The 23,767-nt window shown below is 37.7% G+C and overlaps 2 protein-coding genes and 2 long non-coding RNA genes across 5 annotated transcripts; 2 read left to right on the top strand and 2 right to left on the bottom strand.

Moving 5' to 3' along the window:
* Positions 1 to 3,348: 3,348 nt before the first annotated feature.
* Positions 3,349 to 12,983, bottom strand: loxl5b (lysyl oxidase-like 5b). The gene is made up of 7 exons (XM_014981819.2): positions 12,081 to 12,983; positions 10,286 to 10,394; positions 9,771 to 9,908; positions 9,397 to 9,553; positions 6,384 to 6,479; positions 6,153 to 6,268; positions 3,349 to 5,189 (listed from the first exon to the last, which is right to left on the bottom strand). The coding sequence occupies exons 1-7, from the start codon at positions 12,730 to 12,732 to the stop codon at positions 5,183 to 5,185; spliced, it is 1,275 nt and encodes a 424-aa protein (XP_014837305.2). The 5' UTR covers positions 12,733 to 12,983; the 3' UTR covers positions 3,349 to 5,182.
* A 1,419-nt stretch (positions 12,984 to 14,402) lies between these two features.
* Positions 14,403 to 15,189, top strand: LOC148154737 (uncharacterized). Its single transcript, XR_015765899.1, has 2 exons — positions 14,403 to 14,670; positions 14,893 to 15,189. It is a non-coding gene; the product is annotated as an uncharacterized LOC148154737 (long non-coding RNA).
* A 2,718-nt stretch (positions 15,190 to 17,907) lies between these two features.
* LOC148154736 (uncharacterized) lies at positions 17,908 to 18,700 on the top strand. Its single transcript, XR_015765855.1, has 2 exons — positions 17,908 to 18,426; positions 18,536 to 18,700. It is a non-coding gene; the product is annotated as an uncharacterized LOC148154736 (long non-coding RNA).
* Positions 18,701 to 20,760: 2,060 nt separating this feature from the next.
* On the bottom strand, positions 20,761 to 23,043 carry LOC106914787 (nicotinamide riboside kinase 2-like). Of its 2 annotated transcripts, none has more exons than XM_014981827.2 (8): positions 22,851 to 23,043; positions 22,675 to 22,765; positions 22,006 to 22,054; positions 21,616 to 21,793; positions 21,467 to 21,538; positions 21,284 to 21,390; positions 21,119 to 21,204; positions 20,761 to 21,033 (listed from the first exon to the last, which is right to left on the bottom strand). In XM_014981827.2, the coding sequence occupies exons 1-7, from the start codon at positions 22,874 to 22,876 to the stop codon at positions 21,119 to 21,121; spliced, it is 609 nt and encodes a 202-aa protein (XP_014837313.1). In that variant the 5' UTR covers positions 22,877 to 23,043; the 3' UTR covers positions 20,761 to 21,033. The 2 variants fall into 2 exon arrangements, with proteins under 2 accessions (XP_014837313.1, XP_014837312.1); XM_014981826.2 differs by having other exon boundaries at positions 20,761 to 21,036; positions 22,851 to 23,041.
* Between the last annotated feature and the right edge of the window lie 724 nt (positions 23,044 to 23,767).

Raw genomic sequence — 23,767 nt, 5'->3', positions numbered from 1 at the left:
TAAACCAACCTGCCGATGCTCTCTGTAGGCCGAGCACGTTTCCCTTTTCTCGCCCGCTGTCACGCGGGCTGGCTTTGTTGAAATACAACCTCCAAATACCAAACCCTGCCCTCTGTAACCTCCGCAAACACTACAACACCTGGAAAGCTCCTCTGGTTTCCACTCAGTGTATGATAAATACATATGGCACAACCTCCCTTCTTCACCTCCCTGTACACTGGAATATATGTTCTCCAGCCAAATAAAAGATACCAGCCTAGTATTTTTTTTCCCTTTGGCTTTTCCGTGCCAAAGGATCGTCTCCAGATGTTGACGTGAAGCTGCACAGCTGAGCAAACAAGTATTGTCTTCTCCACAGCCCGGCTTGTTTGAAATGACATATTGGTCTGAAAAAGAACAAACCGTTCTCACTCAGATTTAAACACATCACTGGACATTGGATGTAAATTGGCAGAAGCGAGGTGGAGAGTGAAAATGAATATTAAAAATTTAATCTTAGCTAAGAAAATGCGCTAAAAATCTAATGTTTTCACTGCATTTTAAGCCAATTCAATCAATCCTAGCTACAATTTAGACATCATTACAGAGGATTCCTGTATTACTGGGTTTCAAACGCGACTCGGATGACGGCGAAATTCAGATGGGGGTCAGGAAGTGGATTTATTCGGTTCAAAATAGAGCAAAATGGACCACAGCAAGTACGCTACTGCCCTAAATGGGCTGGTACGGACGAAGTATCTTGAAAAAACATGAATATATGTAGGATATGATCCATATTGTCTCGGTAAAAAAGAATTGTCATATAATCTTGAGGATTTACCCGGAGTCGAGGCGATCGACATTAACCAATACCTGGTGCTGGACGAGCCTTTCAATAGCCTGAAGCAATTATTTTGTTTGGGTCAAACATTTGGGATCAAGAGAAGCATTATGTCTGTCGACTTGTTTCTGCTGGGTGAGTAGCGACTTATGCTATTTTGAGTAATTAGTTTACGATAACAATGCTATCGCCATGCTAACAACGAACTAGCCCATGCTATTTCTAAGTGCTTGAATCTCCTGGTGAATAATTTATTTAGCTTCTGTAAACCCAAATTCATGCTGGAGTTGTATGTTAATGTTGAATCATGCTACATTTATACAATGTAAGTCAACCATTAAAAACATGGTACATATCTTACCTTACATATGAATGCTTGACTAAGTAACTTTCCAATGAAATATCTGACAATACAATTTAAACGATGCGATCCTTACCTGTTAGAAAGTGGAAAGTGGAATGCAAACTGGCATTGCTAGTTTGCGCACCTCTTGTTTTTAGCCGTAGGATGTTGATCCACTTTTCTCGTCTTTTTTCGGTACGTTTTTTTGTTTGTTTTGTTTTAAATTAACTCCCTTGTGAAAAACTACCTTCCAACGTTTATCTTTCTCACTATTAAAACGGTTGTTAAAACTGTATAGGACGCGGACTTTAGGCATGTTGAAGCTGGATTAACAGAAATAAACGTCCTGCATTTACTTCCTGTTACTTCCCGACTCCGTCTGCTTTGTGTGACGTCGGTGCCACGTCATCTGTCTGCAACTCAGAAATTCGTCGATTTTTCTGTGGATTTCTTAGAGCGCATCTATAAAATTGTAAAATAAATAAATAATAATTGCAGTTTAGGAAACTAAAATACTTACATCATATTATGGCCATTGTAGATTTTTAGGAATGGTAAATGTCTGTCAGAAAATTCTGAAATTTTCTAGAAAAAACAAGAATATTTCTGAGCAATGCCAAAATTTTTAAATTTGAGAGAAAGAAACTTACAAATATTCATGTTCTTTGTAGAACATATACAAAATTAGTCTCAAAATGACTATTTATGGTGGTTTATGTGCTAGAAACCTTTCAAAAATATGAAGTCTTGTTTTTTAGAAAAAGTTATTTATAAAATTATACAGTTTTTTCCATTTCTAGCCTCCTTATTGATTATGTTCTGTCTTTCTTTTTTCTAGACATTGTATACTTTATTGTCTCATTTTCCCCACAGAACTCACATACATGTAAAGTTGCATTAAGACCTGAATGTCCCAGCAGTAATAGTTATTATTCTTTCCTGAATTGCTTCTTCAAGCACAAATTGCTGGAGGAAACAGTTGTTTGTGCTGGAAACACAAGCAATTTTAATTCAAACAAATTATTTGAAATTCAAAGAACCATAAAATTCAAATGGTTCTTTGAATTCTTGAAGAACAATCTCTCTTTTGAATAATCTTCCCACTGTTTCTGTCATTTTTCTTTAATTTTCCTTTCAGGAATGCTTTTAACCTCTCATTCAGTCAAAGGTCGTCTGCTAATGAACCATTGTTTGATTCAGGTGTGTTGAACCAGGGATAAAAACTAAAAATCGCAGGATGCCGGCCCCATTATGACTGGATTGTTCCTAATGAACATTTTATTGCAGAAACCTCAAGAAGCTGTAGGTGTTTATTCAGCCAACATTAGTAACAAAGAAAACAGTCTCGTTCTCAAGTACAACCCTGATGAGCTCTTAGCACATTTCTGAACTCTGATATTTATTTAGTCAAGCACATCAATCTCAGCTTTAGGCTTTTGTAGCTGAAATCAGCTGCTGGAAAGATCCCTGTCTGTAAATATTAGCTCCAGAAGTCCAAGACAAACAGGAATGGAGATGGATAATTGGAGTAGGGGGGATTTCCAAACATATTTTGTGGCTTACACAATCTATTGAGGCAGGGAAGGAGCCTGGCAACTAAAATGTCCTGGTTTCTAAAGCTAAAACTGAACTCAAACACCATGCTGGTGAAATACTTTATATCCTCCAGCATTTATCTTACTTTTTTGCAATTTGAAACTTCTACAAAGTCCCCAGTGACGACGAAAGCATGTGTTGAATTAGAATAAAGAAATTGGCTTTTTCTTTAACAATGCAACACGGAGGACAGTAACAAATGGCCTCTGTTCATTCCTCCCTGGACGTGTTTCAGTAAAAGTGACACAGAAACACGAGATCTCGTTATTGTGCCTTCACAGAGATCTGTCGGCAAACATGCCATTGGTGTTTGATTGCAGCTCTGTTTGTGTTTGAAGCCACAAGCTGCTCAACCACATCCATCAAAGCAGAGCTCTTCCGCTCACCCGACAGTGGGAAAAAGACGTTCTTGCACCACAGGATGCTGCAGTAACATACAATTATTTTCATTTTTATATTAAAACACAATATTTATTGCAAATAAAGAAGATTTCCCATAAAAATGGAGGCAATTTAGATTTACTTCAGAAATGTTGCTCTCATAAATTCAAACACTCAACAAAGTGCGTTGATTTAAATCCAACCGGAATAAATTCTGAACAATATTTTATTAAAATAAAGTCGACAAAAACGCACATTTGTTCTAATACACATGAACACACGTATTTAAGCTCGGAAATTTTACTCTGACTTAACAGTTCATATTAATTTGAGGCTTTTAAAGATAGATTTGAACAGTTCTTTTTCCGGGAGAGAAACATCCACTCATTGTCAATACAAACTGCACCACTTTACAGCCCAAGCATGTAATAATATACGAAAAACTTAGATTAAAAAAAAAAAAAAAACATTTTTAGATGCACATGTTTTGGTTGATAATTGCGCCCCATAAAACTAGAACCTGACAACAATCTTTTTGTAGCCTTCAACAAGCTTTTTGTGCAGTTCTGTGTGGATATTTATCCACTTTTATTCTGGTTTTTAAACCTAGTTCTTAGATCTTCAGTAGAGCTGCGGTCGGGTTGATTCTGGGGATTCATTTTAGCCTAAATTAAAATGAATTAATCAGTTAAAAATAACTCCAGAGCCAGTTTTGATGTCTGTTAAGGATCATGTTCAGTCAACCGTCTGATCCAAACTATCACTAACTCCATTTCCATAAAATTGTGAAAATTGAAACTACCAATACAAATTTGCTTAATGGAAACACAACAATAAAAAAAAAACTCATGTTTTTCAATAAAAAGTTTTTGCACTAAGATGAGGTGATCAACGATCAGATGTTACTGGTTAAAAAAATGGAGAAGGAAACAGGAAGTAGTTGGAGGATGATGGTGCAAAATGTTTTCCAATGACTTATCGCGTGATTTTAGTTTAATTTCTTATGTAATGGCAACACCGCAATTGCGAAATTGTGGGCGGGTGGGGGGGTGGTTTGGAAAGCTGCAGAATATCAACAAAGATTTGTAATGGAAACGCAGCTTTTGTCAATTTCCTGTAAGGAAATTGGTCATAATGTTTAGGAACGACCCAAAACCAACAAGGTTTTAGTCGAACTGGAGCACCAGTGTCTTCGTTGGAGAGAACAACTGGAAAGAGGACATTTCTAATTAATCATTAAAAGCCCAAATTAATCACATGCATGCAAACGATGGGCGTAGGTACATTTCTGCCTCTAACCTATGCTTGTAAATGACAAATCAAGCGGGGTTGAAGGAAAAGGCTAAGGATAATCAGTGTTTCGTGTGTCATGGGGAACAAATCTGATGTTCCCTGAAAATATTTGGTTGTTCTGTTTAAACCGGACATTCCTTCATTATCACAGCTACTTTTGGTCGAGCCCACATCCACCATGAGGTTGCCATGTTTGTGCAACAGTTGCCAGAATTAACACTTGACAGTTGTTTCAGTATCCCACTGCGTGCAGCTTTTTAAATAAACCAAACTACATAACTCGGGACAGATCTTCGAGGTTTCTGAGATTGTTTTCCCCAGAGTTGGGTTCAGACTAAACAACGTTCACTTGACGGCCGTCCAGCCTGAAAGATGGAGCCTGACCAAAAATGCTGCTGGTTTTAAAACTTTCCAGGAGTTTTATTGTTAAAATATACAACGAACTCTGCGGACACAGACAGGACAGAGCAGCGCACAACAAGAAGAGAGCCGAGAAACGACAACAAAACAAAGATTTAAAGCCGCTAAGCAACGCTTCTCAAAGCAACAGTACTTGCAGATTTTGTATAATCAAGTAATTCTTATTAAATCTCTAGTTTCATTCACAATATTTTACAGAAATGACCAATAAATGCAACTTTTTCCATTTAAATCTGTAATACAAACTTCACCAGTTGCTTCTTTCAGAATACAGGAGGTGACGTTCTGCTGCAGAAACCCAGCAGCTTTATGCAGGAGTTTAGGAATATTTAAACCCTGAAAAAAAGAAAGACATGATAAATGTGTGGACATATGACATACTAGGGTATACATGTATATTATGGGTAAAAGTCTTATATGAATGATGGGCTGTACTGATTTATTTTTGCTGTTCTGCAACCATTAGTGTAAAAACAATATTATCGTTTGCAGAAACTACAATTTATAGAAGAATTTCTGTAAAATCTATGCAAAAGTTCACCTAAATCACTTCACAAATGATGCTCAAGATCTTCTTACCTCACCAAGTCATGACCTGTTCACTTCTGCAGAACATTAATCCCATTTACAAGCAAACAATGATTTATTTGCCTGCATTCATTGGATTAGCAAATACTCAGCAGATCAAACCAAAATCTATGTTCAGACATTTACACATAAGTCCAAGTTTTTCTGTGTCTAATTAGTTTCAGAAGAAACTACAAATTGTCCAGCTCAGATAAAAGTGAATTTGTTTGAACATTCACAGACAATTAAAGAAAAGTCAATGCTCATGAAGTTGAAAGTGCTGAAATATCTCTGTAATTTACATCGGATTGACACAACCTCCTTCAAACTCAACTGACTTGATTAAAATGTTCAAATGCTCACATGGAGAAACAGCATTACTTCTGGTGAAACGTTTTATATTCACATCAGAAAGATATTAAACTATTTGACCACAATAACAGGACAGCTCTGCTGAGAAATGATCATAAGGCATGGTGTTGACAGTGTCATGCTGTGGGACTTTTTTCAGGAATGGTGCCGCTCAAAGTGGAAGGAATAAAGAGGGAGGACTACCTTTAAATTATTTTATCTCATACTTCAAAGAAAGAGTTAAGATGATTGGGAAGTGGACACAAGTTTCACATTAATTTCAGCTTAATCAAGTTTTACCACATTATCAGTAACAGAATAACGAAGTGTGTGGCTACACGAACTGATTATTAAAAGGCTCCTAAAGTGCGTGGTTGGTACCTTGCTATTCGACAGCCGCGTGTCTGAACATAAACGCCTGTGTATATGACGTCACACCTCACAACGTTGTTGGTGAAATCTGATTCCAGGACGTGGAAATTGGGATTCACTGTAACCTGAAGAAAACAAACAAAACAACAAAAACTTGCCGATTCTGCAGGAACATTTTTAATGTTTGGAGTTCTGCTGTGAATTCAATGAAATCATGAATCAGGAGAATGAATCGTAAACCTGTAGGATGTAATTTCCTGGAGGCACGTCGGTGATGTCGATCCACTGGCAGTCGATGTTGGCGGCGTAAGTGTCATGGCAGCCTGGACTCAGCCCCTGAAAACACAAACACATCCACTCTTTAAAACTGTGAGAACCTGGAAAAAGTTTGTATTTATTCTTGATGGAAGATCAATTTATCTTTTTATTATAAGTGTCTTTATCTAAAGTTTTGCATTGATTGTATTTACTGATATCATTTTGTAGTTAAGTCATTTTAACTTTGTTTTGTATAAATTCTGATTATTCTTAGCAAGACAAATGTATCAGGAATAGCAAATGAAAAATCAGCTAATTGACTAATTCTTTTGCACTTACAGTAAAGTTAATTAATGTGACTTGTCCCTACCAAATAAATTAATAATTTTCAAAAATAAATTTCAAATATCAAACATCTGGTTACTCTATTTTTGTCAAGTTTGTATTTTTGTCCGGTTATACAAACTCAACTCAGAGTTGAGTTTAACAGATACAATAAAGTTTAGTGACGAAAAAACATTTTTTTTTAAAACTGAATTTGACGGATTAATAGAAATATAACTATTCATACCAATGAATTTTGTCAATCACAGATTTTATTGAATTTTATGCCATAGTCCAAGACAACATAACTGTGAAGTAAAGGGAAAATTACACAAAGTTTCTTGAATTTTTACAAATCAGAATCTGAAATATGTGGCATCCATTTGTAGTCTTCAGCTCCCCGTCCATTAATACTTTTGTAGAACCAGGTTTTGCTGCAGTTACCGCTGCAAGTGTTTAAAAGTCTCTACTTGTCTTGCACTTAGAGGGTGAATTTATTTCCATTCTTCATTCAAAACAGCGCAAGCCGAGTCTGTAAACTTTAACCCTTCCAGACCGAACATAGCGGCGGGAATCCAGCCAAATTAGCATTACCGTAATTCTGCTACACTTTGCAGTACCTGAAAAATTCCAACCTTTTCTGAGAGGGTACACGTTGCGCTTTCCAGCCAACATGGGGTTATTACAGTAATTTCACTCCCGCTGTAGCAGGGAGTGAAAATAACTTGCTAGCTAGATGCTAAAAGTTCCACTTGTTATGGATAAATGGGCAAATATATTTACTCACGTGATATTTAAAGAACTGCGTACAATTAAAATAAGCAAGAATACCCAGGCGGAGATTTGAAACTTAGGTATAAAAGAGTTCATTTTCAAGCTTAGCCACAAATTTTCAACTAGGTCATGTCTGGAGTTTGACTGTAACAATTTTGTAATCACAAAAATCCCAGTGAAATACATCTATGTGGTTGTAACATGTTAAAATGTGTAAAAGTTTAAGGGGTATAAAAGGGCCTGCCACAATAATAAATTTTGCTAGATGACTAATTGTCCCAGTAATTATTACAATAAATTATAACATTGTTTTGAACCCATTTTCAAGTAATATATCGACAATGATACATGTTTGCCCTCTCAAAGACGAATAAACTTCAATTTTTGTAAAGATCTCAACACCGAAACTGGCAAATATTTTATAAACAATAAATAAAAACCACACACAACTGAAACCATAAGTAAAATGGATTATGAAGTAGGGCTGTTGTAAACGAATATTTTAGTAATCGAGTAATCTATCGATTATTCTTACGATTAATCGAGTAATCAGATAAAAAAAATATATAAAATGAAATATTGGTAAATCTGGCATAATACCGGTGTTACTATCAGATATCAATATCAGTCCAATTTTTCATATTTGAGCATCCCTAACAGTTGCTTTTTTTGTAGTTTAGAAAACTAACCTGTAACAATAATAGCTCACTTTCTAAGTTAACCAGAAGAAAAGTTATAGAAAAATCTGAAATTATATTGAATTTAATAACAAATATGCAGGCTCACAAATATGCTTATAAAAAATGTCTACAATCCAGCTTTTAATTTATGTATTCATCTTCAGTGAGTTTAATAGATTAATTAAACTCACCTTGCCACCTAACCTGTCACGCTTTGGGTTTGAAAATACGGGAAATGCCGCATGGAGTGGAAGGAGAGGGCGAATGAACGAACATGGGGTGGAGGGGAGGAAATAGACCAGCGGACTGACGAACCGTTAGACCGGGGGACGAACACGGGGGGAAGCAATACGGGATATTTACGACACCTTCACTGGTCACACTCAGAAACTCATCTACCAGCCATGTACGATGCGCTCCGCCACCCGTTTCTTCAGACCGGGATATGAAATTTATTGTGCGGTTCGTCGGTAAAGCTACATTTACACGGTAAGCATCAGCTACTCAGCCGCCCGCCCTGCTCAGGCTATCCGCTCACCTCAGCGCTCTTCCCGCCGTTCGCTTTCAACCAGCAGCCCCGGAGGAGAAATGCTGCCGTACTCCAGGCATTCCCCAGTCATTTTAAGGTCGGGCATTATCATCAATCAATAAAATCCCCACGGGCCAATCTTGAAAATTGGACTTTATGCCGCTGAGACTTAGCTTTTGTCAACAACTCAGAGGCGGAAGTGAGAGCTTCGCGCAACGCAAATGAAGTCCCGGCCGGAACACGGTGCGCTAACTAATAAAACATAAATTAACGAAGCTTCGAGGCAGGTAAATTTTCCTCGAGGAATTTTAGTAATCGAGGTACTCGAATCATTCGAGGAATCGTTTCAGCCCTATTATGAAGTCTCTACAAACGAAATATCCCTTCAAAAAATATTAATCATCAAGCTAATTTTAATTTAACGTGATTAATTGCTTATTGTGAATAGTTTTGGAAGGTTTTTTCATTCTTTTCTGACCAAATTAGGACAAAATCCTACTTAAATATTTTCTGGAAAAGGCAGATTTTTGACAGGTTTTACCATATACTCTCTTGCTGAACAGAAACTCTGCTTGGCGGCAGCTGGAGGTCCGTTTACAGTGACCAACAGGCCCACCTGGACTTTTATGTTTGAAGGAAAATCATAGCAGCTGTAAAGTCTTGGCTCACACTTCATTTCCAGCTCTACCTGCGTGTGAGACGTGCAGGCGTAGCGTCGTCTGAATCCCGGGTCGCAGCCCGTGTCCTCCAGGCAGAAACTCGCCTTGTGTCCCTCAGCCACTTTATGTCCCGTCATGATGTCCAGCAGGTCGTAGTTACTGAAGGCGTCCATGCTGTGGAAATGCCTGAGGATGTAAAACAGATTAAGCTGAACTGAAAATAACATTTTATTTCTTCTGGCAGGCCTCAGGAATGCCTCTAGGGACGCAATTTTATTGTTATGACTGTATTTTGGGGTTGTGGTGATGCTTTCCTGGCTCGTCAGATCAGAACAGAGCAGCACTAATCCAACCATCTATAAACAAAATGATGCGACGTCTCGTATTTGTACATTAAACTCACTGGTGACAGCTGTGCCAGTCCCACTGATATCTGGGCTTGAGCGGGAGGAAGTCTGCGGTTCCTTGGTTCTTCACTTTCTGAGGGAATCGCAGCAGAACCCTGAAGTCGATGTCTCGAACGTTGGGCGCGTAAGCCGACCTTGGATGGAGATAAAAATAAAAATAAAAAATGGGATAAGAGGAGCTGGAAAGCGCTGCTGCTGCTGCTGGCTGAGCTCCCAGCTGTAGTTTTCTTAAATGTATTGAAGCACAAATGATTTGTTCGAGTGAGCTCGGTGCTTTTGGGAAAATCAACCCAGAACATTTATGTCTTGGCAGGACTTTATTCTGGCCAGCCACTTCTCCATAGGAAGATCAAACAGCTTTTATAACTTCACTTATATAAATCAAAAGAAAGAAAAAACCCAAAACAATCTAAAGCTGAAACGTAAAGGAAAGTTTCATGTGCTCGTGTGAGTTACTGTGCGGACGTGCAGCTGAGTGCGTACAAGACTTGCATGACCTTTGGAAACATACCTGGACAGACAGTTTTCCTCTGCAGCACAGCGCAGCGCGTACATCTGCATGCGCTGGACGTAAGTCCCTGCTTGGATGGCGTAGGGGTCTGGAATGAGGTCTGGCAGTCCTGGAGAAGGACAATCCAACTTATTTAGGCTGGAAACAGTTTGTGGAGGTGAAATCTGGACTAAAAATGTTTGCATTCCTTCATGATCATTGTTTCTGGTATTAGCTTGGTCCAAAGGCATTTTTCTCAGTTCACATCACCGCTCCTTAAATTGAAAAATACTCACAGAATCAGATGATTCAAAGGATAATCATCAAATTATGCAAGTTGGGAATTAAAAACAAAGTCTTACTTTTTTTTTTTTAAATTGCTTTTTTCACATTTGTTAAAACTGTCATCATGTTGTGAAAAAATTGATCGCCACCATCCCCTCTCTGAACTACTATTGCCTATTGAATAAATGCACCACTTCCAACAAAACCCAACCAATCAGGGCCAGGAGGAGGGTCTTAGCGCTGTCAATCAAGCTCATGTACTCACTGCTAAATGTGGTAATGGTGGAGAAACAACTTAAGAAGAGTTTTTATGTTTGGCTGTGTTTCTCTGCTACATGGAGCAACTGAATGAGCTACTGCTAACATTAAATCTTTCCTTTGATGCAATAGAAACTACTGCTGATTTATATCAGGAAGGACTGCTTAAGGTGCAATAATTGAGCAATAAACTTGCATTTTTAATAAACAATATATATATTTATCTAGTTAGACACAGTATCACAGTAGCAGAGTGATGGAAGCACACATTATTTACCAACGTTATCGTCAAATTCAAGTGTAGAACTTGAATTTTGAATCTTGAATTGGTCAAAAAACTGATGCACTGGTTCTGCTTCACAATCTTCTCAAGCCTGCAGTTACCTCTGTTTTTTGGAGCAGCTATTAAACTTTTTCTTTCCACTGAACTTTCCAATAATCTTTAGCGAAACAGAATTTTAGGTTTTTAATTATAATAGATTTGAATTAATTTAATTAAATCAATGACATTTTAGATTATATTTCAATTTATTGAGATGCAGCTGAATAAATGACGACTTCCTGTACAGACATACTGGCTCTTCTTTAAGATATGAGTGAATACTTTTTATGGTAATAAAATTTGACAGTCATCTTAACAAACCCCTTAACCTTAAGAAGAAGTATCAATAAAGGATTATCCAATCCAGTTTGTACATTTTAACTTCTGGATATCAAACTCCATCAGATGCTTCCTGAAAATGTTCCAGTTTTTGATACAAACACATATTTTTACACCAGTAAAAGTAAAACTTACTCAAGAGTAAAATATGTGTTAACTGATCAAAACATCAATCTTTTAATGTTTAAAGATTACATATTCAGACACATCAAAATATAAAGTTATGATTATATTTAGGTATTTTAAAAACCTAAATGAAAATAATTCATAACATAATTACAAAATAACAAAATGGGGCAAAATAAACATTTCCAAATCAGTTTCTTTTATTATTAAAGTTATGAAATTTTAACAAAAACTGCAGGAGTGTGTTTATGTCCGGTGAATTTTTGGTTAAATTATTTGTGAAGTTACTCAAACTGGGTAGAGTATCCAGAAAGTTTACTCAAGTAAGAGTAGCGATACTTCAAAATAAAATTACTCAAGTAATTAAAATACTCCTTAAAGTATTTTTTCCCAAAAAAATGTTACTCAAGTAAATGTACTCCGGTTAAAAGTGAGGCTTGGTTTTAATGTGACCGGATTTGCTCCCAATGACACTTTTGGACTCACCATTTTGGAAGTACCTGGTTCCGTACCCTGTCCCGGGCGGGTGGCGCGTCCGGCCCACTGACCTGCCTCTGGCGGGATACATGTTGTAAAAAACAGAGTTCCTGTGCGTTTTGAACGGATTTCGGGGGTCGTCGCTGACCATGCCGTCTCCGTCAGCCTCGTTCGTTAGATAAACTCTTGACACTGGGAGCGGAGCGGGAGCGTCAGGTTCGGTTTCCAGAACTGATGGATGCGCGAGTTGCCTGGAGACAAGCATCCCGTCCCGCAACGCGCGTAGTTGTTGGAGTTGCTGCTGCTCTCCTGTGTTACTGGATGCGCCAGCAGCTTCTCTTCTGTTTAATGAGTCTCTTAAACTCCCGGATGAAGAGGAATTGAAGCGCTGAGGGTCAGTAAACCTCACAACCTGCGCTCCTCTGTGCGCACCCGGCACATTGCTGGCAGCGCCCTCCCTCCTCCTGCTCAGATAAACTCTGGACTGGCTGCCAGGCCGAGCCGGAGCCTGGTACTCTGATCCGGTGCTCATCAAGCTGTAAACCTGCCCGTTGTTCTCCCACTGTATGCGGTGCCGCCAGGGTCCAGCTGGGCGCTGCTGTCCAAAAACTAAAGGCAGAAGGACTTGGGAAAGATATAAAAAAACCAACCACTTTGCCATGACAAAAATAAGAGGAAATAAAAAGAAATGCACAAGTTTAAATGATATGTTATCAGAAGAAGCTGAAAGAAGAGGATGAAAAGCGAAGATGCGCACTCGGGTCCAACTCTTGGAAGCAGCATAAACAGCTTGAGCAGAAAGGAGGGACGGACCTGGCCTCTGGAAATTTGTCCAGTTACTTTTGTAAAGTCAAACTCCCATGACGATTAATTAACCCTTCCCTCGCCATGGTTAACTTTGGTTACACGAGGACGTTTGTTCAGTAAACTTTACGCACGAGTGTGAATACCGGCCATCCCAACGCTACCATATTATTTTCCACAAAGAAAATCACCCAATCTTTTAATATCTTACATTTACTTGCGCATCTATAATTAAACATGTACTTAATTTTTTTTCAAGTGTTGCAGATCAGCAAATATAACAAACCGCAGATGTTTTATTATTATTATTATTATTATTATTATTATTATTATTATTATTATTATTATTTTCATTTGTAAAACTGGAATGTTAAAACGATTCAAAATGTTGTACGGTCTTGCAGTTTGCTGTAATTTTTTTGAAAACATCAAAATGATTCCTAAAAAAACAACAACCTGGTTGGAGTTCACACGCTTGACACAGTTTTAAACGTTCACCAGAAGGCGGCAGTATAGGTCTTTCTATTTCTTGATATTTCATGTTTTTGTTGCATTAGCTTTGCCCAATGTGCCTGTGAATTTTCTTAAAATATGGATAATGAGGTGCACAAAAAGGATAGGTAAAGTTTTAATATTCTTCTGGATAAATGCAATATTGTTGTTTTATTCTTGTTTTTTTTTTCCTGTTCTGATTTTTCACATTTATTTTGGTTTATTTTTAATATTTCTATTAAATAATAACATAGTATTTGAGGCAATTCCAGAAGCTTAATGTTAGCCTGCTTTGTTTGCTCCAGAGAAAGCAGCTTTTACTCTGAAACGAAGCCTAGGGTCACATCAAACCTGCAGATTTCCACATGGACTAACTAAATGCCTTCGTGAGAAAAACTGAGCTGTTTGGCTGCAGCAACAAGGAGACTAACTGGAGGAGTTCAGCTATTTTTATTTGGACAGCGATTCCATCTGGATGCTGTGCAGTTGGAAGGATTTCTGCCTTTATATTGTTTTACTTTTGGATGCAAAACAGTCTCAACGAGGTCTTATTTATAGAACCAGGTGCAGCTAGTTAGCATCTCAAATAAAAGCTGAACTATGACCCTAAATCCTAGAGGAGATGAAAACGAGGCTTCATGTTTGGCGAGCATGAGAAAGAGAAAATCTTTTCCATTTGTCATAAAGGGGAAGCGTTATATCTCTGATTCCAACGTCTCTCTAACTAGCGGCAAAGATTCAAAGAGGAGCGGCAAAAGCAAATGAGGTGGATTAGCAGTGCTTGCTAACAGCTGATGGTGTCATTCAGGACAGTTTGCTCAATATTGAGCTGATAGCATGTCATGACACAGTCAGTCTTCAGTTAGAGGTCTATTAAGAATCACTGCAAGACTGACTGCTACTGGAAATCCTTCCTACCCACAGATAGATAGATAGATAGATAGATAGATAGATAGATAGATAGATAGATAGATAGATAGATAGATAGATAGATAGATAGATAGATAGATAGATAGATAGATAGATAGATAGATAGATAGATATTCGTCTTCTGTCAGATGGAATATCACCCAGTGACTTTTCCTCAGCCAAATAGGGCATCGTCATGGAAAGCTGCTCTATTTTTAGATAGAGAAACCTTCCTCCTGTTCTGGGTCCTGCTCCGCCCCGTTCTGAGTCCGGCTCCGCCCCATTCTGGGTCCGGCTATCTGCCACCACCCAGATTTATAAGAAGCACTTAGCCTCAGCAGCGGTTTGGCAGGAGACCTCCTGAGAAGAACATGTAACCCACAAAATATAGCCAGTAAGTATTAACGTTGAATTGAGCCTTTATTGTATGTGTGACCTGAAAGTAAACAAATCACAACAAATGTTGCACCAATTATAGTTTTTACTGTAATTTAGTAATGGTATGGAAATAAAGCAAAAAAAGTTTCTGGTTGTTTTGATAGTACAGGAGCAGCAGCAGCAAATTACTCCCTGAGTGAAAGACTAATGCTTTTACACTTTGAATATATCGATCTAGGTCACCAAGGCTGCTCACAACTTTGCTTCTTGTGAGAAATAAAGAAGATGATGGTCTTAAAATGGTTTTACTAGAAGAAACTCCCCCCGTTCATGGAATATACCAGTTGTGTTTCTGTGAGGCCTTACTCTGCCATTCTGAGGAGTAAAATGATAAATCCAGAGGGTTTACCACTGATCTGTGGGGAGACAAAGCAGGTGAGAAGCTGGAAAACTGTTTGAAAAAATGAAAATGAATAAACTCTGCTGCTGTGTGTGTGTGTGTGTGTGTATCAAAGCCAAAAAACAATAAATAAAATATGTATGTTGAAGGAAAATGCTTAATTAAAGGGTAGTATTACTGAGTAATTAATGATTTGACAGGGTGAGACATGTCTGGCTAACCTTATCTGCTCGGTCAGCTCTCCTCGTGTTTCAGCCCTTAGCCACATGCTGCTCTGTCCATCTTCACGTTTTTCATTCATCGACATGTGACAAATTAGTGTTGCAACTTCAATATGTGATCTATTAAAAACTATCTGACCTTTAGTCTGTCTTGTGTCTATCACATGTATTAATCTTAATTTCTTTTATGAGGGAGAAGCAATAATAAAGCAGAAATATGTTGCTGGAAACAGTTTGGGACGTTTAAGTTTTACTTTACACTATCTGATTTGAAGGATGTGATTATTGAGCTTTACGCAAATGATTAACAATTCAGTTTAATTCAGTTGCACCAATTCACAACAAATGTCATCTGAAGGCTCTTTACTTATAAATATCAGTAATACTAGCAGCAATATTGATTAATCTGCGTCTTACGTTGTCTTTAACACACTAAGTTTATTTTTCTGAAATGATATATTGTTAAACTAAACCAAATGTAAGAATATTACTTGTGTTGCTGTCGCTGTACGTGTTTTTCATGCCACTTTAAATTACTATTTGCATTGTTAAAGCAAAAATGTCCACATGTAGAGGAGGTAATAATGAATTTATGTGTATTTTTTTAAATTCTCCAACTAAAAAAGGTCAAATTACACAGCTCACGTTGTTTCTAAAAAATTAAGAGACCACTTTAAATAATCAGTTTTTATAGGTTTATGTTTGAGTAAAAATGATCATTGTTCTTTTATTCTATGAACTACTGACAACATGTCTCTCAATTTCCAATTTTTATTAGCAGAAAAAGAGAAATGGTCAAATAAAACTCAGGAAAAGTTCAGGAATCAATATTTGGTGGAACAACCAGGAGGTTTTCTTTTTTTTCAGAGCTGCTCAACATTAAAACTAGTCGTTTGACTTTTAAATATTTCAATAAATCATAACCACAAAACGATTACAACAAACTACCAACTAAATGTTTAATGGAAGGAAAATTACACATGGTGGTTGAGATTGTGCTCAGTCCCCCGTGGTGCTTCTTTGTAGAATGACCTTTTACCTTTGACCTCATTTGCAGCTGCAGGTCTTTCAGCATTTGTCTCTGTTGGCTTTGAGAATGGAAACTTTTTCCATCCTCATCTGATGAAAACTGTTTGTTATTTTTGACACTGACCACAGGTATCCAGAGCTAACGCTGGACTAGACTGATTGTAAATAATAGAGTTTGATCTAAATGATGATACTTCAGGTTTTGCTGCATGTTTAGGGTCACTGACCTGCTTGAAGTCTCACATCTTTTATTGTCCTCTGACCGAATATTTAGCTCCATTCATCTTCCAGTCATCTCTGATAAGTTTGCTTTCCCTTCATAGTTTTATCTTTCTTTCAGCTTTCCCCTTGGAATTTCAAGTCTTTCCCTTAGATTCTCAGAGAGATTTTATTAGATCTGGAGTTTGACTAGACCGTTCCACAAATGTTCTAGATGTTCAAACTGTTCACCTGACGTGTTTACAGTCATTTCTAGATGCCATTATTTTACATAATATTGTTCTTTGTTTCTGGCTTTATGTTTTGGTTTCTTTTCTGCTTGTTCCTGCCAACAAAATGCATTTCCCCACAGTAAGATGCTGCCACCACCGAGTTTCATAGGACTGGGGTGTTTAGGAAAATGCACACATGAGATTTGTAATTAGGATAAAATATATACATTTATGTTCCATCTGAACAGAGGACAATAGTAGTAGTTTTGTTGATAAATTGTCCCACCTGAGCTGTGTATCTCTGCAGCTCCTCCAGAGTCGCCTTCGGTTGTTTTGTTGATTAATTCTCTCTTCGCTCAGCTTAGGCCTGTAGTTGTCCCACACTCTTTAGTTGTTAGATAATTAAAGAGAGATCCGTGAGATGTTCTTGGGAAATTGTTTTATAATTTAACTTTGTTCAAACATCTCCACGATTATTGACTCTGTGGTTCTTGCATGAATGGTTTCCTAGGCAACCTCCTCTTTCTGCCACCTTATAACCAATTAAAACGTAAGCAATTATCTGAATGTTTTTCCAGCAGAAAGCAGGTAACCTAATCTCCCAAGAAGTAGCCAACTTACTGCTGTAAGTTTATCTTTCACAAACTCACATTTAGGCTCAAAATCTAAAATTCACTAAATTTATTTGACTCAAAGACACAACTAAATGCAGCTCAAATATTTTACAGTGCAGCTGTTTACTAATTATAAGGCAGTCAATTATGCTGGATTTAATTTAGGAGTATCAGAGGAAAGGGGGTCTGATTGGAAATTAATGTTGCTTGTTGCAGATTCAACCACTTTGAAAACCATGTAAAATTTTCCTTTTATTCCACAAAATATGCAACTGAGCCATTTTAACTTTCTATTTACTTAAATAACATAAAAAAGAAAAAGAAACATTTAGGATTATTTTTTACTACATTATACTTTTAAGTAATATTTTTTTATAAAGCACTGCTATCCTTCAGTTCAGGCTAAAGTGAGACTTGCTATTTGTGAACAGGGTTCACAAATAATTTGGCACTGGAAGTACTTCACCCTGTTCAAACATATATTTTATTTGCATTAATGACTGTAAATATTAGTTTTGTAGTTATTTTTTTAATTATTTGGAAAATAACTACATTTTTGTCTCACTGATTACATTATTTTTAAATATTAAATCAGATGTTTTTACTTGTTGTTACGCAATACTTCAGTAGTTTTTAAACCAAATACATTTTTACTCTTACTTGAACAGCTACTTTTAACTTTTATTTGAGTAAAAACATCTTGAAGTAGTGCTACTTTTACAATTTTTGGAAGCTACCAAACGCTGTATGTCAGCAATTAGCTGCACTGTTTCATTACTGGGTGTTTTTTCTGCTGAAATCATGATGGATAAATAAATAACGTTGTAATTAAATTAATTGTTTGTAAGAATAAGACTAAAACAGTACTAAACTTTATTTTTACTCACATCAGACTGTGTCATTTGCACATGATTTAAGGATAAGCTCCTCCTCACACAGCATGGCTCATGTGATATGTCTCCTTATCTCCTGATGCCTCTCCGTCCTTTTTTGGACTGCCTGGCTGGAGGTTTCCATGATGACTGATCACGTTACATTTGGGGGGAGGGCAGGGAAACCACACAGGGCTTCAGAGCTGTGAGTGGGTGTGTTGCAATCAGTAATTGGCTGTACATTTGTTACATATATTCCCTTGACGCCTCAGGCCCTGAGCCTAAATTTACTCCTGCTTTTCTGGCATGTGAAGAACCCTGCAGATGCATCATGAGACCCTGACCTTCCCCCGACACACCCTCAGTAGTGAGCATGCTTTGAATATACAAACTGATCACTTTTTTATGTTTATTTTTGTTTGTTTGCCTTTTTTCCCCTTGGTTTTCATTTTAAAAAATAAATAAAGTGAAATTACACCGCTTTGTGTTTTGCCTTATTTTACTTTTTTGGCATATTCTGATAAAACGGTTAAGCAGAAATCATAAAACAGAAAGAAAAATAAAGTTTATGAAGCATTTTAGCCCTGATTTGGACAACGTTTAATGTTACAGGATGCAGAAAAATGTGGTGTAAGCCTTAAAACCAACAGCTGGTGCTCTGGGCGTTGGATTCAGCCAGACATACACAGTTTGTTCTGCTGCTGACTCAGTCTTCCCCAGCTGCAAAGGAAAGAATATTTTACACATGGGTTTGTTGATATGTTCCCTCTAGAGGTCCTTTAATAACCTCAAGAAACACAGAATAAATCTAAAAGCAGCCTATTCAACCAAAAGTACATTTGGTAATTCCAAATTTAGCGTTTACAATTTGCTAGGTGGGCCAAAGTAACAGATTAAAACTGAAGAAACAACAAATTAAGTTATAGTAATCATGGGCATGAATGGAAAATTTAATTGAGTTTTTATTGATTTATTCAAACAATTGAATTTATTGTGTTTTTTTTTGTTTGTTTGTTTTTTACATTTATAAGTATAAGGATTTCCCCTCACTAATAGTTGGTGAAATGTCCTTGAGTTTATCTTTGACCTCAGATTTTTTGTTGCTTCCAACTCACTTCTGGCATAATTGTAGCTGAAAATGTATCGCTCTTCTTGGAGGGTTTGATAGCTTTTAGTTAAATTGTTTGATTTTGTGCAACAGATTCAACATTTTAATTACATTTTAAATATGGTTGAGATTGAGGTTTATTTCATAAGCTAGCCAGTTTTATCCTTACTGTGGAATGATCAATTATGAGAGGTTTCGTTTAGTTTTTTTGTTGCTCTGTGATGCTTTAATTGTACTGTTAAATGTGTGAGTATGCCCCAAATTAATGTTACAATTGGGACAATAAGCTCATACTAAAATAAGCTGTAAAACGAAACACAAGGTGTTTGAAAAGGGAGCAGGAAGAAGCAATGGCTTATCCAATCCTGTCCGTAAGTCTTTTTCAAACAAGTTCTTAATCAAACTATTGATTCAATAAATACAAAAACACTCTCACCTACAGATGAGAGCTTTATACACACATTAATTAAAAATAACATTTTATCTTGTTCACTTTTTTACACATTATTTATATATTATGTACGACAATATTTTGACTTTGCTTAGTTTAATCTAAAATCGAAATCACTTCACAAACTGATATTAAGTGTATAGCTGTATTACAATATATTTTCCTCTCATGTTGAACTTTCCCTGTCAGGTTGAGGTTTTCAAATGTGTCACCACCACAACAGCTGAGCATGGTGGCAGCAGAATCATGCTCTGTTTAATGCAAAGAGTGGATGGGATAAAGTAAAATCATCACATAAACACATTAAAACTGTTTTAAAATAATTAAGTGTAACATTTTGCTTATGAAACGACTCCCAGGTCAACAGGTGACGATTTTTTAATCATGTCAGAAGGTTTTCGTTTTGTAATTAATCACTTTGGGGCTGAAAAAGAGGTCAAAAGTCAACTAATTATGTTAGATGGCTTCCAACTTGTGTGCATCTTGCTCCTTTGCATTTATACAACTATCATGACACAAATATTCACTTACATGTGTATATAAATTAACCTGTATGAACAATTGGCGAAAATTCACAATATTCAGATTTGTGAACTCAATGCACTGATTTTTTTGCTCATGAATTTCAAAAAAAGAAAAGTTTCTTAGCATTGCCTCAATTACTGTCAAGCTCATTTCTTTTATGAAGTAAATGAATGGTGCACTTCATTCTTTTCAGTTAGAAAAACTTCCTGGACATTTGGAAATCTTTCCTTGAAGCAACAGAAAGTTAATCTTAACCATCTTTATAACTTCTTCTTCTTCTACTTGAAGTAGCGATAAACTTGCAGATCTGACAACCTACTGGATTGTATCATCATCTTCAATAAACACAAAGGATTTGGGACTGAGCCGCCATTTTACGACGCTTTATGGGATCTAAGTGATTGTGCGTGTAAGTGTTTGATTATATCCGACAGGAAGGAAACAGGAAACATGAGTTGCATTCAGTTTTCTTTGAGTTGTTTCAAGTGTCAGCTTTATAATTTCACATCAGTTACAGGTGTTAATCACTGGGTAGTCCAGAGGTGACTAATCTTTTAGAAAAAAAAAAAAAGTTACACAGGATTATACAAAACACTTTTTCTGCTGTTCAGTCATAATAAGTTACACTGGTGTCTATTTACAAATCAGGCTAGAAGTACAGAGCTGGTGTTATATGTTTACTCAAAATGATATTTACAAGTCTATACACAACCCGGTGTCGGCCCAACCTGCTGGAGAGACAAAGAAGAAAAGCAGAGTTACCTACATGGATTATCAAGGCATTAGTATGTGGTATTAAAAAAACTCATTTACCTATAAGTTATTCAGCAGGGAGTTCTGAACGCTTTCATAAACTGCACTGTAGATATCCTCCTTCGTTGTTGTTCCATCAAGGTATTCTGTCAACAAAAATATAAATTAAAGTCAAAACCTCTCAGCAGGAAAGTGTTTTATGTCTGATTTGGTGTTTTTGCGAACCTATTCTGCTGCAGTTGTTGTCCATCTCCTTCCTGTGCTTCAGGTACATGGGCCAGACGTGGCCGTCGAACAGGCCGGGAGGGTCTGGGACTGTGTATGTTCTGGTACTGCAAAGACCGGATCGGTCCAGAGTTACAGCATGCTCGGATGTGCGTCCTGAAAATTACTCCAACAGCTGCTCACCTTCTCCTCCGCTTGCATTCCTCGTAAGGAATGGAGATGTAGAAACACTTGTCATAGACATCGATGAGAGGCCTGCGGGGAGGGGGGGACAGGATCTCCGGTCAGGGAGAAGCTTTGAAGGTCAAGAGGTCGGCTAAATGGTGACCTACTTATAGTTGTAGATGAGGAATCCCTCAATGATAAGAATATGGATCCCTCTCTGCTCCGAGTCGGACTCCTCGGCTTCGGGTGACAGACTGACTCCGTGCGAACGCGCGAACTTGACGGGGTTTTCCTGCCAGCCTTTCACGGTGTTCACCATTGCTTCCATGTCCAGGGCGCTGATCACTGATGAAGGAGACAAACAGAACAAAAACAAAGCTTCACCACGTGCGCAGCCAACGTTTCACATCAATTTATTTCAATCAGTGAATGACGTAGCATTCACAGTATATTTATTTATGTGGTAGTCTACGACTGATTGGTTACCACTGAAGAAATGTGCAGGAAAGGAAAAAGTACATTACTGAAGGGTTTTCCTACGTGAAATCCACTCTTACCATCCCACTGTCTAAAGCCGTCCTCCCCGACTTGTATTTGATCGGGTTTCTGAAATAACAGTCACCAACAAAACATTGCTGCAACCCAGTAACCAATGGGAGCTGATCCCTCCTGGACAGGACAAGTCAGGGACTCGTCTCCACCAAAAGTGAACGCGCGGAAACGATTTTTTTAACGATATTTCAGCTGGATTTGATCTCCTTTATTGTTACTTTTTAAAATTATTTTTACCTTATGGTCATAGTGTATGCTGATGACGCCTTTATTTAAATCTGCAGAATTTTTTAATAATCTTTTAAGAGAAAACAACGTGCATTTCTTTGTTTTTAACTCTGCTGTTTTCCCAAAATAGGGAGGAAAACAAAGGATAAGCAAACAAAAACTGGCGGCCATGAGTACAGACGTTTTAGTCATTTAACAGTAAAGTCTGACTTTTAGTGGGGACGCTCAGCCCTTTCATTGGCTGTCCAGGAAACAATCAGCCAGATGATTACAAGGCTGCTTCGATGATAGGACATCTGCAGGGCAGACTGGCCATTTTTTACTTTTTAAGCATAAAAAAAAGGCTTCAAGCGCAAATAAAACTTATGAGAAATATTCTAGCTGCCAAACAAAAATAGTTTAACACATAACAGAAAACGAACACCAGACTTCTTTCTTTGTCTTACCTTGAAAAAGTCATCCTGATGCACCACACAACAGTTAGGTAATGTCTTTAGCAGTCTATTTGTCAAAGTGGTCTTCCCACCGTTGGTCACTCTGAATTTAATGCCACAACACAAAAGTGAGTTACATCTCAATTTCTTGTCAAAGCAGCTTGGTATCTATTTTAGCTGAAGCTTACCCTCCGATGCCGATGATGAACTTCATTTCTGACTTCTTCTGTGTTACTGGTTACCTCAGGAATTCAGTAAGTAAAAGGAGGGAACCTCACCAAACCAAACTCTCTCTCTCTCAAAGGTTTCAGCTAAAACCTCCCTCTCCTTCTCCACGGACGTCCCCCCTCCTTTACTACTTCATTGATAGACTATCTCCTTCTGGCGCATATAAAGGATGTGGCGGCCGTGTCACCGCCTGCTTGACCAATTGGAGCCGCTTTTCACCAGCCAATAATCTGCCTCCTCAGAGCCGGAAGCACCAACTTCAGAGGATGCACAGTTGTGTGAAAGCTGATCCTAAAATTTGCACCTGCTCTCAGGGGTCAGAGGAGGCAGGCCCACCACATTCAGGGAAAGTACAGAAGCTAACTTGTGGCTGAGCTGTTAAATACAATTAAACCACAATAAAGTCAAAAGGAGGATACATCAGAAAAGAAGATGGGGAAAACTGGGAGAGGGACAAGTTTAGCCTGCAAGAATTCAAGTTTCTTACACGTAAGCGGTTTAAATCCAAGAAAGGTCATAATTTTTTAGGACAATACAACCTGACATTTCTGGGCAGATGCAAAAGCGTCGCTCTACCAAGTAGGCTGTGGAGTGCAAACCAGGAGCTCTATAATTAGTCCGCAGCGTCTGGCTTCTGCATCATGAATATTTCTGATGCAACCAGAGTACATGGCGGCCCTCCATGTGGGCAAAATGGCGCGTCTGTCAACTAAAGCTGTGATAAAACCTTTCTCTGAAGGTTAGCGCCTGCTGCTTATCGGCTCTGGTCGTTACACACCTCCGGATGTGAGTCTGTCCTGTTTATTTTGTATTAACACAGTATTTGCCCCGTACTACAAATACATTTTACAGTTTGTTCTTATCTCTCGGAGAGATA

This window comes from Poecilia mexicana, unplaced genomic scaffold, assembly GCF_051168715.1.
Source record: "Poecilia mexicana isolate PSO_F unplaced genomic scaffold, ASM5116871v1 scaffold_17, whole genome shotgun sequence".
NCBI lineage: Eukaryota > Metazoa > Chordata > Actinopteri > Cyprinodontiformes > Poeciliidae > Poecilia > Poecilia mexicana.
This window is presented reverse-complemented; position numbering and strand designations above follow the sequence as displayed.